Source organism: Populus alba, chromosome 12 (assembly GCF_005239225.2).
Source record: "Populus alba chromosome 12, ASM523922v2, whole genome shotgun sequence".
Lineage (NCBI taxonomy): Eukaryota > Viridiplantae > Streptophyta > Magnoliopsida > Malpighiales > Salicaceae > Populus > Populus alba.
In genome coordinates, this window is record NC_133295.1 from 2,763,858 (window position 1) to 2,781,021 (window position 17,164).

Genomic DNA, 17,164 nt, shown 5'->3' on the forward strand with positions numbered 1-17,164 from the left:
AACAACTTGGCTGGCATTTGCAACCCATGGGCTGGCATGAGAAAGGTTGTCACACTCTGACAACACGTGTGGCTTTCTTCGAGGTCAAAAAATTGCTTTTCTTAGTGGTGCTAGAAACGTTTCGGCGAGAACTATCGGTGGATTTGGCATGTGTTGATTGAGGAACGACGATGAGGCTCTGATAGCCTTTTCTTTCTTCTTCTCTTCTTTTCTATTGCATCTTCTTGGATTTGCATTGATCCATTCAAAATTACAAGGTGTTCTGCCATTTTGTTTTCATATCAAATTTTCCCCTCGTTATTTTGATTGTTATTTTTTTTAGTTTTGGGTATTTTAAAAAATTGATTTTCATTTTCAATTATATTCTTCAACACTGGATTGATTGATTTTTAGGCTTCATGATTTTTCTTTTCATTAGGGTAATCCTAATCTCATGACTCAAATCACGAGTTTGAAAAATTAATCCAGGTTAACATTGATAATTTTTTCAGGTCTTTTTTTTTACACTTGTTTTACTTTTCAATTTTATTTTTTAACATTGGATTTGTTGAAAATCAACCTTCTCGATTTTTTTCGCTTTCATTTTAGTCACCAAACCTTCAATTTTTACAATTTCATCCTCCAAAGTTACAATATCAAGGTTTTTCTTTGTTTGTATTCCTTTTAATCTGCATTATCTCCCACATATAGAGTTTTAAGGGATGTTCAAAACAAGGACCAAATTTAACAAAGAACAAAAACACATGCCTTGTTAGATTGGGCTCGAAAAACTTTAGTTTAAACCCTAAAGTTTCTGTTTTTTTATTGTTTGGTCTTTATTTTGAAGATTCACATTTCATACTAAACTTTATTTTCTTTTATGTAATGAGAAAGAAGATACAAAGTTGCCATAAGATTTTGAGAATAAATTGGTTAAACAACCACTTTCTAGCCACAAAAAGTCACTATTATATGTCAGCATGTTTGTTTTCTCGAGAAAAGTTTAATAGAAATGATGTTTTCCTATAAACATGAAGAAAATAGTAAATTGGATTTCTAATTAGAGGTTAATCACGCGAGCTTCGCTTGTCAGCCCGTTAATGTCAACTTTTTATTTTTTATTTTTTTATTGCATTAATTTTTTCTATTTAAATATTGATTAATGCCCTATCTTTAAAATAAAAAAATTGTTTGGTGTAGCTTTATTTTTTAAATAGTGATTTATCTTTTAATATAATTTTTGGTTTGGTAATGCTTCAAAGAGATTAATTTAATTTGTCTCAAATTTGTTTTTCTTGTATTTTATATAAATTAGTTGTATTTGTATAAAATATATTCATGTATATATATGTTTTATTTTACTATAAAGATCAGCCTTTTACTTAGTATTTAATTAATGTTAGCAACTCACTTTTTATTTATTGTTTTATATATTTTTTAATTTATTTTATAAAGTATAAATATTTTTTATTTTTTAATTAAAAAATTCATAATAAATAAAAACCAATTCACAGCATAATTGTTTTTTTTTTTTTCTATCCAAAACATAGTGCGGGCGAGTAAAGAAGTTCTTGACCACGACACTGTTTAACAGTGCGGATGAAAAAAAACTTCAAATTAACATTTTTAATATTTTTATATTTTAGTATCTTATGTTAAAAATTAAAAATTATTATTTTAATATTTTTTTAAATAAAAAATACTTCAAAAAAAACATCTTACAGTATAATACACTATACCTGGAGAATCTGTAGCCACATTTATCAACACCACAAGGAACGGAAAGCAAAACCAATGAATTATTGGCTAACAACATGAAGTGGACACGTCTTTTCTTTCAAAGCTTTTTAAATGTTTGACGATATCTTTAGATTATTTTAGTCTTATTAAGATTAAATCTATATTTTTTACTTGATCAATACAAAATATGTATCTAACAAATAAGAATTTATAAGACATTACTTCTTATAAATACTAGTTTTTAGTTATAGTAATAAATAAAAAGGCATTTCTTCTGGTATTAATAATCTGTTCAATCCAATAAAAAATGCAAATAGATTTTTTTAGTATGACTTTTATAATTTGATTTAAATATTTTTTTTTATTGACGAGTCATAAATATATGTAGCTAGAATTAATCTTTGATTGAAGTCAAAAGAATGTTATAAAAATTGATTAAAAATTATTATTTAGTAAAAAAAAAAAAAATCTTTTTAATTCATAGATTCTAACTTGTACTACCTTGTTTTTAAAAAATGTTTTGAGTTTTTTTCCAAACAATTATAATTTAAAGTTATTTTATATCTGTCACGTCAAAAATAATTAAAATACAACAACTTGACAAATCAATTTCACTCACATGTAAAATGAAAAAACAAAACAAAACACTAAAACATGCACAAAACAGTATTTTATAAAATTATTATTAAAATTAAAGTAGAATTGATTCTCATTCACTCATTTATCATGGAAAGCCGATAAACTATGAAAAGGTTATTGTCATTGAGTAATTTAAGTTCCCAACAAGGAAAAGAAGATCCCATATGAAAATAATATGCTATCCAATCTGGGACTGTGATTTGAATGTTCGTTTGAAATTGTGGTTGTAATTAATTTTTAAATTATTTTTTATATTAAAATGATATTTTTTTATTATTAAAAAAATATTTTTGTGATCAGCACATCAAAATAATTCAAAACACAAAAAAATTAATTTTTAGCAAAAAATAAATAAATTTGAACCGTGTTTCCAAACGGTTCCTCGAACTATTTTAAATAAAAACTTGATTTTGTTTTCAAATTTATTTTTAATATTTTTGGATCGTTTTAGTGTGTTGATTTCAAAAATGAAATTTTTTTTTTAAAAAAAAAAAATATTATTTTAATATATTTCTAGATAAAAAAACACTATAAAAAATAAACATAACTATATTCCCAAACACCTTCTACAAGATGATTGGAATAAGATGAGTTGTCATTATGCTCTTATCAAAAGCTTTTGATATGTTGTTAAAAAAGAGGGAAAAAATTAAATCGTTCGATCTCCAATCATAGATCATAGCTAAAAGAACAACAATATGATGAATTGTTCCTCCCTTTTCTTTTCTTTTTTCTCCTTTATCATCATCTAATAGACCAACACCATATCACATATAATAATATGATTGCGTCTTGGAGCATTAACAAAGCGATTCCACACATCTGGTGTCAAGTTAAAGTGCAAGCTTTTCTGTCTGCTCAAAGCATACGCATGCTTGATATTTTTCTTGTGTGGATTGCTACAGCAAGATTGCATTTTCCACACTCTCTACGCTTTTTTTTATGTTTGTTATTTTATTTGTTTTTCAGTTTGTACATACATTAACTAATCTCAGGGTTTTAAATTTAACGACTATACAAGTTTTCAGTGGACCCTGAGATTTGTAGGACTCCAACTGGTGATCTTCTAAATACAAATTAAGAGTCTGACCAGTGAAGCTACACTTTTCAAAATTACCTCGGATATAGTTATTTAACTTGATTTGTAGCAAGTTTCAAGTTATGTAATAAATAAATTAATTAAAAAAAAAATATTGTTTAAATCTTTAACTGAGACAATATATCACAAGTCAATTTAATCTATTTATACTTTACTAAAAATTTGTTTAATATTATGGTAGTGATTGTTTTTTAGAATATTTTTTATTTAAAAATATATTAAAATAATGTTTTTTTATTTTTTTAAATTTATTTTTGATATTAATAGATCAAAATATCTGAAAACATTAAAAAAATTAGTTTAAAGTAAAAATAAAATAAAATAAAATATATTTTTAAGATACAAAATCAAACCAATATTTTTGGAATAATTTTTATACAAATGATGGGCTACAAACCAAGTCATGCACAGTTAAATTAACCATGGGCTTAGTTGTCCTGTGCGTTCAACCCTTCACAGACCCGTCTATATATGTACGAGGAGCTTGCAAGCTGAACACGACACACCATTAAAGCCTGCAAAAGAGAGAAATCAAAAGAAGAGAAAGACGAAAGGAGACACTCTCTGCCTTTCTCTCTCATTTCCCTTCCACTTTTGTCTTCCTGATCAACACAAATTCAGCCTCATAGTATTATTAGCAACGATAGTACACTCTCATTTCTCTCACTGACATTTACACCAGGCAAGAACCTTCTTTCTCTCTCTCTTAAGCTTTTTTTTTTTCCCATTCATTACTGTATTGTTTTATGATTTTTTCTAGTTTTTTCATTTTTGGGTTTTTTTTTCGAAGTGAATTAGTGAAGGTTTTTGCAACTTTACAGGCTTTGTTTCTTGTGCCATTTTTAGTAAAACCTAGCCTTTTCTTGTTTGTTTCTCGAGAAAAAAATGATGTCTTGTTCTTTTTTATTAATTTCTTCAGGAAAGAAAGAAAAGAACATAGAGAAAACTACTGTTGGTAGTAAAAAAATGTTAATATTATTCTTTTTTGTTTTATTTTTTTCTCGGGAACCAAACAGACCCTTTTTTGTTTATTTTTTTTTGTTGCCGTCGTGCTTAATGAACAAGGTTGTACTAGTTGAATTTGACTTTTCTTTTGTATTTTTTTAAGAACCCAACTCATGATCTCATTCTTTTTGACGTTTCTTGTTCTTTTTTTAATATTTTCTTAATACATTATTTCTGTGCAGATAGTAATATTTAATTTTCCTTTTCTTCTCAAGTTGTATCGCTTTGCATGCTGTGATATTGTTCAAAATGGAAACGAACTATTGCTTCTCGGATATTCAGAGAAATTAGCATTTGTTTCCGAATCAGAATCTTAATTATAAATTCTTGTATTTTATTTGGTACTAAATCAATCACTAATTTGGAAATTATTGATTATTATGACTCTTGTCCTGTGATCATTGTGGTGTTTATTCATTAATGATATTCATCGTCGTAAAAATTTTATTTGGAGAATCCTTTTCAATCTTTACTTTGTGAAAATAATGTGGCTTTCCTTTCTGAGGATGGGTTTTGATTATTATATAAATTGATCTCCTTTTCACTTGCTTGGTACTGCATACAGTTTCATACAGTTCTTTTGGTAATCTTTACTCATCATGTTTTGAATGATTGAATTTGCAGGTGTCTATGTGTTAAGTTTTGATTTTGCCATAATTGATTAACCACTATTATTAGTGTTGTATTTGGTTTTTTTCTTTTCCTTTGTGTTTTGTATTTACTGATTTTTCAGAATTCTGTGTGGTGTCTAGAGGCTGAAGCAGGAGAAGAAAAGGATAATCTATGGAGGGCGGCACAGGAAGAGGTTTGGAATGCCAGAAGACTATGGATGGGAAGGCGAATAATGGTAATGGTTCAGAGAAGGCTATTCCTTCTTGTTGCCTGAAGGCTAGGGCTTCTGCCCCTGAGCTTGACGCAAAATGCCATTCTACTGTTGTTTCTGGGTGGTTCTCGGAATCTCATTCTTGCTCTGGTATCTTTTATTTATTTTTTCTCCTTTTCCAGTTCCAGTTTTTTATTTTCTTGTTATTTATTTGGGGGTATTTTGGTTTAAGTTGGTAGCTATTGATGACTCTCTTTTTTCGCTTTTTTTGTAGGCAAAACTAGCAAAAAGGTTTACTTCAACAACCCCATGTGGCCTGGTATGTATCACTCCTCTTATGCATGTCCATTGAATGCAATAATGTCTTCACTTGTTGATCTTTTCTATGCTTATTTGGGTTGTGTTTTACCGATGACAGTAAATCACCTGCAACGTCATATTTTTGTATTGAATTCTGAAATTTGTGATGTGAATAGAAATCTCCCAATATCATTTTATGACCCTTTTTATTGCTGAAATTAATTTTAAAACATTGCACAACAGAGAACCTTTAGGGAAAAAAAATTTTAGGAACAGAGAATGCGAGAGGTCCAACCTGCCGCATTTAGCTCCCACAACAGAGTTCTTTTTATGCTAACTTATTTTTTCTTTTTCTCTCCTGCAGAAAATGTTGCCTTACATGGACTATTTATCATCTATAAACTTTTTTGCCCTTTCCACTATTTTCTTGAGATGAATAGAAATGGCTACTCTGTCTACTTTTGAGTTGCTCACTGTATCCATGGTTTGTGTTTTTGGGTACCCATCTGCAGGAGAAGCACATACACTGGAAGTGAAAGAGATTTTATACAAGGGAAAGTCAGAGTATCAAGAGGTCTTGGTTTTTGAGGTTCGGCCATCTCAACTCTATATATTTCACTGATTTTATGAAGTCTCCTTGTGTTCTGCTGTTTGCCTCCTTCCCTCCTTGAGTGTGCGCTAATACGTCTACCTAGATTTGCTGCATTGGTTTTTATATGATTTGGCTGATACAGAGTTGTTTGTTCGCAGTCAACATCATATGGGAAAGTGCTTGTTCTTGATGGTATTGTTCAATTGACTGAGAAAGATGAATGCGCATACCAGGAGATGATCGCCCATCTTCCCCTTTGTTCGATTCCATCTCCCAAAACTGTATGAAACAGTGCTATTTTTTTCTGCTTTTCAATGATTTAGATGTGCTGAAGCTACTCTATCACCCTCTTGTATGTTAATTACTGTCCGGAGTAGTTATTTTTGCAACATATATGTTTTTTTTATGCCAAGTGCCTGTTTGTTGGAACTTTAGGAGGAGATTTTGAAATGAAAGATAAAACAATTACTTCTCTTTTTTCTCACAGTTATACTTGTCAACAAAATATTACAACTTCTATTCCAAAGAAAGAAATAAAGTTGCATTTCTTTCTGAAATCATAAGATAAAATAGGAAAAGCATGAGAAAATGAGAGTAGAATCCTGATAAGATGCCAAAGAAAGAAAATGAGAGTTTAAGATAAGCTGGAGTCTTCAATCTGAAATTCATGAGATGGCATGCAATTGCAGTTGTTTCGAAATAGTAATTTACCTTGCTTCAGTTCTTGTATTTCCTGTTTAGAACGTCATGGAAATGTTTTAGGTCTTCTGTCATCATACCTTACAGCTAAAATTTGACTGGTTGCTTGGAAACAGCATCTAGTTGTTTCAATTTTTTTTTCTAGATGTCCTTTGAACTTAGTGTAATTAATTTCATTTTTTCATGTTTGGTTCACTCTCATTTCATGCAATTAATAATGCAGGTTTTGGTTGTTGGTGGTGGTGATGGCGGTGTTCTTAGGGAAATTTCTCGCCATAGTTCTGTGGAACATATTGATATTTGTGAAATAGATCAGATGGTTATAGATGTAAGTGATGATTTGGTGAAACCCTTCTTGCATCACAAGCTACCATTCTGCTCTGTCTAACTCCTTCGAAATACTGTAGGTGTCTAAGAAGTTTTTTCCACAATTGGCTGTTGGATTTGAGGATCCTCGGGTCCAACTTCATGTGGGTGATGGTATGCTCAAACAATTTTTTCATGTTCCTTTTTCTACACTTTGTCCCAGTTATATAGAGACTTCATTATTTGTGCATGAGTTTTCCTTGGGTTAATTGAAGCGAATTGAACTGATATTAGCTGATCTTGCTTCTGAAAACTTTACAGCTGTAGATTTTCTCCGGTCAACTTCTGAAGGGAAGTACGATGCTATTATTGTTGATTCCTCAGACCCTGTAGGTATGCTCTAGAATATGAATAGTTCTTTTTCTTTAGAGTTTATAACACCAGAAGGGAAATCAGGATGTGTGGCCTGTGACTGATTGGGGTAGAATCATGTTTCAGAACTACAGAACTGTGCAGATGAATGGATTTTGTGTAACTTCTGGTTTCTGGTTCAATATGCTTGAAAACTTTTGCTAGAAACATCGTTTGGGTTTTAGATATAACTGTTTGGTTCTCAGTTCCCTAATCTGCTTCTATAGTTGAGAACTGAACTATTTGAAAACTTGGTTTCTGTGATCTTCAGAGAAACTTCCGTTGTTTTATGGCTTAATGCATTTAGAAATGTTGCTCATGGGATTCCTCTTCTTGATTAAGGTCCTGCTCAAGAGCTAGTAGAGAAGCCATTTTTCGAGACAATAGCTAGAGCATTAAGGCCTGGTGGTGTCCTCTGTAACATGGCAGAAAGTATGTGGCTTCATACACATCTCATTGAGGATATGATCTCTATTTGCCGTGAAACATTTAAGGGTTCTGTTCATTATGCCTGGGCAAGTGTTCCAACATATCCAAGGTAATGATGAGCTCTATTTATTGTCATACTTGCTTTTGCATTCATTCTTCATCTCAAAATATTTTTCTGACATTTGTGGGACCGATGGATGCTTTAATCATGGCCATTTGAAGTATACAGCTCTGCAACCACACCCTTTGCTGTGATTAAGATGAAAACACAATGCTGAGTAATCTCACTTTGTGTTCATGAATTTGAGATTTTGGTTTTTGTTAATGTTAGTAAATGGTCTCCCTGATTTTTGTCATCACAGTTTTGCTATTGTTCAGTAATTTATGAGGGAAATTCAAATGGGGTTTGGTGAAATAGGTTGCAGAGTATGAAATGATTCTTACCTGCTGTCTGTTGTTATCTGGCATGTAGTGGCGTGATCGGGTTTGTCCTGTGCTCAACAGAGGGCCCGCCTGTTGAGTTCTTGAATCCTGTCAATCCTATTGAGAAGTTAGAAGGTGCTACCAAGCATAAAAGAGAACTCAAGTACTATAACTCTGAGGTAGTAGCTCCTTCTTCAAGTTTGATACTAAGTTAATGCCATCTCCTTGTTTCTTTTTACTTCAGAAACCCCAAATTTCGTGTTTTTCTTTGTTTATTTCAGAAACGAGATTCTGTCATTGATATCCTTATTGAACCAATGGTAACTGCATGTCATGGAGTTGAATATTGTTTAATAGAGCTGAATATTGTTTGTGACATTTTCTTGACAGGTTCACTCAGCTGCCTTTGCATTGCCAACATTTTTGAAGAAGGAGGTGAGCTTGCTCCAAGATCAAGGGAGGTGAGCAAAGGCACTGCTTCCACGTTTTGGATAAGGTGGATTTCTCGTGAGTGGGGCCATAGATATCAAGTGATTAAAACTAGTACAAATGTAGATGCATGTGAGACATGTGAGAGCACTTGCTCAGCCTTTAATAGTTTAGTGAGGATTTTATTCTAGCATATATCATCATGGTTTCTACACGTACTTGATTAGTACAAGACCTGTCTTTAATAATTCCCTGATGCTGTGTTTTGTGGATAATGGCTGTCAACTGTTATCTGATCTTGTTGTGGACTGATGCCTTAATGCAAGCAAATCAGCTATATTATTAATTCATAATTTTTGCTTTTAACGTTGTCATCCAGATTCTAGCAGTGAGAGACTTGATGTTGAGGTTTTGGCTTGACAATATTGTCTCATCTCAAATTTGATTGGACATGAATGGCTGGTTTGCTTGAGATTTAATTCTTGTATCTGAAACTGGTTGGAAGATAGCTTAATTATTTTTAAAAATGTTTTAAAAATTATTTTTGTTTCATCATAAACATTAAAAATAATAAAAAACAAACAGAGTTTAAATTGATTACTCCATCTTCTTTCGGGAAAGATGAGGATGGTTGGACTAGTATTAAAAGTGAGGGAGACTGTAATTAGTAACCGTACAATGTAAAAGATATAAAATTAATCTTAATAATATTAAAAGCAAGGCAAAACCTAGTTTAATATCCATCATGGAAGGAAATTAATCTATTACTATATCAAAGATGTAAAGTTAATTTTCATAATAAATAGGATAAAATATAAATGGATCTAACGTTAATAAAATTAAAAGGATGTTTATTTTTACATTTTAAAAGAGTTAAATTTTATTTTATTTTTTTTAAAATTAATATTTTTTTATTATTTTGATGTATTAATATCAAAAAATTATTAAAAAACTAATTTTTTTAATAACAAAATTATTTAAATTTATTTTTAAATAAAAAACACTTTAAAAAATAATTATTACTATATTCTCAAACACATATCATCATCGATCAAAATTACTACTTTAAAAAAAAAATTTACATCTCATCATCGATCAAAATTAACAACGTTAAAAGCTCTTTTTTTTTTTTTTTTTTTTTTAAAAACAATTGCAATATAATGTAGCCTTATTACATGATTAGATTTAGGAAAAAACAAAAGGTCAAAATTAAATTGGCAACTAAATAAGTGGGCCCTACGAATCCCCATTTAGATTCTGCCACGTAATGTAGCTGGATCGAATCTAGCACACGCCCACCACACTCCTTTTTATCTGCAGAAAATTCAGAGCTTCCTCTCAAACCAAAAACTCTGCCGCTCCTCTTCTTCTCTTCTGCTCTCTATTAATCCTCACCAATCTGTTATAAAGAATGGTACCCTTCTCTTCAAAGCTCCTTACTGTTCTATAAATTTCATTTCTTTTTCTTTCTTTCTTTTTTGCTGATTGATTGCTGATATTGGAAAAAAGGCATAGAAAGATGTCAGGTGTTAGTTCACTTTCAGCTAGTCTAGTCACAAATCCAACTTCAAGACTTCCTTATTATGTATGTAAATCTGTTAACTCCCTTTTGTTCTTTTTAGTGAATTTCATCTTTTAGTATATTTTTTTGTGTTTTTTTTTGTGGAAATTTGATTCTCTAATTGTTTATTAGTATTACAAAAATTTATGAGCGATGCGCCTGTGCAATCTTGACTTGGGACCCACATAGAATATGTTCATGGGTTCTTGTTATGGCCTACAGGCACCCATGGCTAAGATTGCACCTATTGGAGTTTTATTAGTGTTTATGGAATTTTGAATGGATGGATTATTCGAATTTCTTTTTTGTATTTCAGGCCATTCAATGTACTGATTTCCTGGGGTTTGTGCCTAAGGGGAGGCCTATAAATGTGCCTTTGAGTTGGAGGTTTCCTGTTAGAACACAAGTTGGTGTAATTCAGTTGTTTGGTTTACATAGGACGAAGTTGAAACTGAAAAGTTTTGCCTTTTCTGTTCCTAATGAGAACGATCAAGCTGAATTATGTGATTCGGGCACTTGCACTGGCGATGAAATGCTTGTTCCTTTTGAAAATGATGAGAATTTGAAGGGCCCAGATGAAGAAATTGTTTCTTCTGTTTTGGGTACAGAAGTGGATTTATTGCGGACTGTTGAGCATCTGGGCAATAAAGGGAGTGTTGTTGAAAAGTTAAAGGCTGTTTACTTGCATGTACTGGCATCTGAACAATGGAATGCTTCTCAACTCAAATTGTGTCACAGGTACTTTTTTGTTTTTGTTTACAACGTTGGTTGTGTTTTGTTGAGGTCATGTTATGGAAGACAATCAAATTAGCTTATACTGTGTTATGATATTCGACCATTACATAATGTTGTTTATAAGATCACTGGTAATTTTGATGATAATCTTGTAATAGAAATATCCATACGTGTCTATGTAGATATGTGTTGACAACAGAAAGATTGTTTCATGCTCCTTTGTATGCATCATTACTCGAGCTGATATTCTAATAACATTCAGTAATTGAAATCTCTGGCTTCTTTCCTGCTTTAATTATGCTACACGCAACTTTTAATTTTATTGCTTTATGAATTATCTGGGTTGTGCAAAAGCTATGTTGACCTAGGCTCTCTGTCTTATCTTGAGTTTTATTTTCTCTGCTTCCTTCAATTTTCGCCTTCTAATGCTTGGGTCCTTTCAGAAATTACTTGGATAGTGCAACAAACTTAATACATTATCTGGCTTTGAGGTGCCTTGACATTCAGCAACTGAAAGAAGATCTCACTTTGGTTGGTCTCATGAATTTGGATATTATCAATTTGCATGTTCTTTCAAGTCTTGATGCCAGTATTCAACTTTTGGAGGCCTTGAAATCAAACTCTTTGAACCCCAAAGATAGTATTAGTGCAGGAATTTTCACAGAGAAAAGATTAGACCCACAGAATGATGGAAAATTCACAATACAAACAATGAGGGGGAAGGCGTCCTCCAACAGTGAGTTCTTATTGGGCCGTCTACAAGATGGCAGAACTACTCACATCATGGTAACAGTTGGCCAAGAAGCTACCGTGAATGAAACATTTATCACTGATCTCATCAAGGCAGGTACTTCCATTATTCGCATCAATTGTGCTCATGGAAATCCTAGCATCTGGAGTGAGATAATCAAAAGAGTGAAAGAAAGTTCTCAGATGCTGGAAAAACGTTGTCGAATTCTCATGGATTTAGCAGGACCAAAGCTCCGAACAGGGAAGCTGAAGTCGGGTCCATCTGTTGTCAAAATATCTCCCAAGAAAAATGCTTCAGGAAATGTGGTATTCCCTGCTCAAGTTTGGTTGTCTCACAGAGAAGCAGGTCCTCCTACTCATTTGTCTCCGGATGCAGTCCTGTTTGTAGATGACCAACAATTTCTCAGTGAGCTTGAGATAGGTGACACTATAAGATTCAGTGATGCTAGAGGGAAGAAAAGGATGCTTCGAATTTCTAAAAAAATTCATGTTTTCTCTGGTACTGGATGTGTGGCTGAGTGTACTAGGACTGCTTATGTTCAGTCCGGAACAGAACTCCACTTGAAGGGAAAGAAAAGGAGGTCACAACTTGGGAAAGTAGTGGATGTCCCAGCTGTAGAGCCGTATATCAGACTGAGAGTTGGAGACTTGCTAGTCATTTCACGATGCAGCTCTTCCGAACTAGACAAATTGCCTGTGTCTATGAGTGGCACACATAAGATCACTTGCTCTTCTGGCTATCTGTTTGATTCAGTCAAACCTGGTGACCCGATTGCTTTTGATGATGGAAAGATTTGGGGAGTCATAAAAGGAACAGATATATCTGAAATCATTGTCTCTATCACCCATGCTAGTCCAAAAGGCAGTAAACTTGGATCTGACAAATCCATTAACATCCCAGAGAGTAATATTCGGTTTGAAGGCCTGACATCAAAGGATCTTATGGATCTTGAATTTGTTGCTGCCCATGCTGATATTGTAGGTGTTTCTTTTGTTCGAGATATTCATGACATTGTTGTGCTCCACCAAGAACTGGAGAAGCGCCAACTTCAAAACCTTGGGGTTATTTTGAAAATCGAGACAAAGAGTGGGTTTGAGAATTTGCCTCTTATGCTGTTGGAGGCAATGAAGTCCTCAAATCCTTTAGGGGTCATGATTGCTAGAGGAGATCTAGCCGTGGAGTGTGGATGGGAAATGTTGGCTGATATGCAAGAAGAAATTATTTCTCTTTGCGGTGCCGCCCATATACCAGTTGTTTGGGCAACTCAGGTCTTAGAGTCGCTTGTGAAGTCTGGTGTTCCTACCAGAGCTGAGATCACTGATGCAGCCCATGGAAGGAGGTAACTATCAACATTTCGACTTTAAGTTTATAAGGCAGCAGACCCTTAAGTTTATATCAACATTTCGTTTCTTGCAGTCCATCCTGTCCCAAAGCCCTCTTATAATCTATGTAACCACATTAAGCCAGTAAAGTCAATAGTGATTAGATAACCTGTTCATGCTTTAAGATTCTTACCAACAATCTTTCAGATTTATATACAGTTTTCTTAGAAGATTTTCTGATTCTATTTTTTTTCTCATCTCCATGGCAGGGTAAAATGTGTCATGTTAAACAAAGGGAAACACATTGTGAAAGCAGTTTCAACTTTGGATAACATCCTCCATTCGAAATCAGCAGAAAGGAAAGTAGATGTAAAGCCCGTTATACTCTCTAGCCACCATTTGCGTTAAAAAGTTGCTCTTTTCTAGTGGATATCTGTCTCTTTTGATTTTGGAAAGCAGAAGAGGGGTTGGCATATCTAACCCTAATCTTGTAAATATCTCTAGTTAAAATAAAAATTTGGGGATTTGTCACTGTAGTTTGCTACTTTGTTAATTTATTATAGACAATGAGGGTGTTTTTCTTTTCCTCCGTTTTCCATGTGTGAAACAATGAGGTCTCTTAATGGAAAATTGATGAGTTGATCAGAACGTAGAAATCCACTGCATTTTGAACTCCACAGTAATTGTTTCTAAAAGATCTACATAATGTAGGTCTTCCCTCCCATTTTATACAAGAAAACGATGCAAGGATCCTGAATTAATAGCCAAATCACAAGTCTTTTCATGAATTGAAGGATAATCAGGAATTTCCTTTCAAGTCTAAAAGCTTTTTTGAGAGTTAGGTAGAGGTAAGTTACTTTGTTGGAAAGTGGATATCTCAGAAACAAACAATGCAAGCTCAAAAGAGCAAAGGAAGACTCAGCCATAGTTTCGGATAGCAATTACACTGGATGCAACTGTTTAATTCCAAGAAGTGTTCCTATCAGAAAGGAGGATCGTCACATTGTAAAACAAATTCAGCCATGGTTTTGGTGTATCATAGTGTATTGATTTCAGCAGCATGTAAAACGCATACCTTTGTTTTTTTCTCCTTGTCATCCGCTGTTTGGAAGCTCAATCTTTGACTTGCAGAAACAGAGATTTCGTGTCAGAAGATGGCCCGTGCTCAGTTAAAGGCACTATTGGACTACCTGAAGCAATAATGTCGCTTTCTTTGGTTTCTGGAGGTGTAGGAGCCATTTTTACAGGAGCAGTTGATGAAGACGTGACAGCTATCAGGTTTCGAGAAAGCGCTGATTGTGCTTCTTCAACCACTGGTTTGACCATGTATCTCAATCGGTGAACCATCCTCAAAAACACTGCAAACCACAACATCACATCTGTTTTTGTTTGCAAGGAAAGTGCCGAAACAAACTTGGAAAATCTTAGTTTTCTGAAGCTCATTAACCAGATGTCGTGGAAGCTGATATGGATCATCATAACCATCTTTGACAACCAAGTAAATCTTCAAAAGAAAATTCAGCTGTCCTAACGATCATCAGAAACTCTTCTTGCTCGTTTTCATTGTCAACTAAACAACTGATCTTGTACCTAAAAGAGCAAAATAGAAAAGCAATTTAACATACTTTCATCCTTTACATAAAATTGAATGCGCAAGAAGGTTCAAAGTGAATAGAAGGCAGGATTAAGAACAGCGAAGGAATTTAAATATTTTAGAGCAAAACAGCTAATCCCATATGTCAAAATTGAGTCAGATTGTGGTCAGGAAGAGTTGCTCGCAAAACAAGTCTGGTTTCAGTATCTAGTATGCGTAAGTCACTACATGGCAAGGTATAATTTATAAAAATGAAAGGCAGTCCATAGTATAAATAAGCTGGTAAGACATCGATTAAGGGACGTGAAATACAAAAAAGACGTGGATGATGATGATGATGAATCAGGTAAATTTTCCCTGATTCGAAAACCTAAGAAGACAATTATGATTGGAAGGGGTGATGTTTCCAGAGCAGCTTGATCAAAACGCCTTGCAGCGTCGCCCCATAGAGTGATGCGAAGCTCCTGTTTGCTGTTCACATCAAGATATGTAAATTGTAAGTGCTAGATATTGGAAAATGTATTATGGCTAATTAACTTTATCGTATAAAAGATTCTTTTTTACCTTGCATTTTCGATGATGAACTCTCTTTTATCCTCTAACCTTCCATTTTGGAGCAATTATTGTTCAGGAGGCAGAAAGAAAAGCTTTCAAAACTGCCATAAACATCTTTTCTAGAGAAAACAAAGATTGAAATACCAACAACTTTGAGACACCTTTTGGCAAGCTACTCAGCACATCTTTATACACTGTTTTTTCGCATATTCATTTCCAATCTGGTCATTGTTATGTATAGCTGATCATGAACAACAGCAGGTTTAGGAAGATTCCTCAATAACACTATGCGAGCTCCGGCTTTCGAAGATAATTTGTGTTAGGGGGATCCCATTAAGTTGAAGATTGCGGAGAAACTCAGGTGGATGCACAATATTAAGATTTTCAGCATCTCCTGATGGAGAGCAAATAGAATCAGAGCTGAAGTAAATGTGCTCTTTTGTGGGTAACAAATTGAGAACAAGCTCATTGACTTCAACAACAGCATCATTTCCAGGACAGGTAACCCCATCCCATAAGCAGCAGTCTGTACCCTTTCTCCATGACTCTGTCTAGGGATATTGACAACCCTCCAAAAAAGCATAACTATTAATGGAAAAGGATTGTTTGGATTGAAGCAGAGAAAGGCTTTGGTCATGAGCACACAAATGAGTAGAAGAGGAGTGATTTGAGGAGAATGATGATGAAATTGTTGTATGAAAATGCAAGAGAAACAAAATGGAACAGAGAAATTGAGTGAGGGATAATGAATAATACCTCATCTTCTCTTTTCAGGATTCAAAGTATATTTGGAATGTTGAACGAGATCTTTCGGTTGGGAGAGATAAGATATCAAGATCATCACTAGTACTATTTATAAGCAAACCAAACTTGATTGTGCTATTCAATTTCTGTAGTAAGCAAGAACCAATCTTGAGCACCAACGACTTAGTTGCCCTTTATCTTGACCCCAAAGTCTTTGCTTCTTGAATATAAAACAAATTGTGACAGCTTATTTTTAGTGTTCAGACATGTTTTTCCGAAGAGTATTTAGCAATGAAATTTCTGCGAAGCTTGCTTTGCTCGTCAACAAGGAAAACCAATCTTTATTTGGTCTGTCCTTTACCTTGACCTCCAAGTCTTCGAAACCTGGATTTATTGTCCACCGAGCGGTGCTGAAGATAGAACTGAAGGTTGAATTATTCAATTGCAAATATTAGGGAGCGCGGAGGTTCTGTTTTTTTATGTGCATTTAACATGAAAAATCATTAAATTTCATGTTTTTTTTTATGCTTTTTCAAGAAGTTTTAATGTGTTAATATTAAAAATAAAAAAAAAAAATATTTTAATATCATTTAAATAAAAAATATATTTGACGAGAATTATCACCGAAATTCTGAATCAGCCTAGTTAGTTGAGTGTTTCTTTTTTTTTTTTTAAAATTTCACTACTTTCATCAACAAACAAAAGTATTTTTAACCTGGAATGTGCAATCCCTTCACTAGATAACAAAAGAGACGCAATATCAGAAGAAGAGGCAAGAACGAGCACCGTGAACTTTTAATACCTAATTCTCGCTATTACGGTATGCCACAGAAAGTTTTTTCTTGTCCCACCATGGCCATACACCATAGTATTCAAATGTTAAAGTCTTGAACGAAAGAGGGGGAGAGTGGTCTCGAACAGGTTCTAAAATTACTACAACAAATCACAACTTCATGTTCAAGTGGCTTACTTTGAGATCTTGAGATCTTACACCTCACTCACCGTAACTCCGATTCCGGTGATATTCT

At 33.4% G+C, this 17,164-nt stretch overlaps 2 protein-coding genes and 1 long non-coding RNA gene across 4 annotated transcripts; 2 read left to right on the plus strand and 1 right to left on the minus strand.

Moving 5' to 3' along the window:
* Positions 1 to 3,937: 3,937 nt before the first annotated feature.
* On the plus strand, positions 3,938 to 9,240 carry LOC118033446 (spermine synthase). Its single transcript, XM_035038435.2, has 11 exons — positions 3,938 to 4,139; positions 5,215 to 5,435; positions 5,560 to 5,604; positions 6,098 to 6,174; positions 6,336 to 6,458; positions 7,100 to 7,204; positions 7,284 to 7,356; positions 7,504 to 7,575; positions 7,936 to 8,131; positions 8,495 to 8,624; positions 8,836 to 9,240. Exons 2-11 carry the CDS (start codon positions 5,246 to 5,248, stop codon positions 8,908 to 8,910), a joined length of 1,086 nt encoding a protein of 361 aa, XP_034894326.1. The 5' UTR covers positions 3,938 to 4,139; positions 5,215 to 5,245; the 3' UTR covers positions 8,911 to 9,240.
* Positions 9,241 to 10,160: 920 nt separating this feature from the next.
* LOC118033422 (plastidial pyruvate kinase 4, chloroplastic) lies at positions 10,161 to 13,829 on the plus strand. 2 transcript variants are annotated; one of them, XM_035038411.2, is made up of 5 exons: positions 10,186 to 10,288; positions 10,384 to 10,459; positions 10,752 to 11,173; positions 11,614 to 13,260; positions 13,513 to 13,829. In XM_035038411.2, exons 2-5 carry the CDS (start codon positions 10,394 to 10,396, stop codon positions 13,649 to 13,651), a joined length of 2,274 nt encoding a protein of 757 aa, XP_034894302.1. In that variant the 5' UTR covers positions 10,186 to 10,288; positions 10,384 to 10,393; the 3' UTR covers positions 13,652 to 13,829. The 2 variants fall into 2 exon arrangements, with proteins under 2 accessions (XP_034894308.1, XP_034894302.1); XM_035038417.2 differs by lacking the exon at positions 10,384 to 10,459 and having other exon boundaries at positions 10,161 to 10,288.
* Positions 13,830 to 13,954: 125 nt separating this feature from the next.
* Positions 13,955 to 16,609, minus strand: LOC118033440 (uncharacterized). The gene is made up of 3 exons (XR_012167563.1): positions 15,588 to 16,609; positions 15,402 to 15,553; positions 13,955 to 15,308 (listed from the first exon to the last, which is right to left on the minus strand). It is a non-coding gene; the product is annotated as an uncharacterized lncRNA (long non-coding RNA).
* Positions 16,610 to 17,164: the final 555 nt, after the last annotated feature.

Coding starts and splice junctions, on each gene's coding strand:
- LOC118033446 (XM_035038435.2), top strand. CDS start 5,246: ATGGAGGGCGGCACAGGAAGAGGTTTGGAATGCCAGAAGACTATGGAT. Junction 7,205..7,283: donor TAGATCAGATGGTTATAGAT/GTAAGTGATGAT, acceptor GAAATACTGTAG/GTGTCTAAGAAGTTTTTTCC. Junction 8,132..8,494: donor AGTGTTCCAACATATCCAAG/GTAATGATGAGC, acceptor TCTGGCATGTAG/TGGCGTGATCGGGTTTGTCC.
- LOC118033422 (XM_035038411.2), top strand. CDS start 10,394: ATGTCAGGTGTTAGTTCACTTTCAGCTAGTCTAGTCACAAATCCAACT. Junction 10,460..10,751: donor CTTCAAGACTTCCTTATTAT/GTATGTAAATCT, acceptor TTTGTATTTCAG/GCCATTCAATGTACTGATTT. Junction 13,261..13,512: donor GATGCAGCCCATGGAAGGAG/GTAACTATCAAC, acceptor TCTCCATGGCAG/GGTAAAATGTGTCATGTTAA.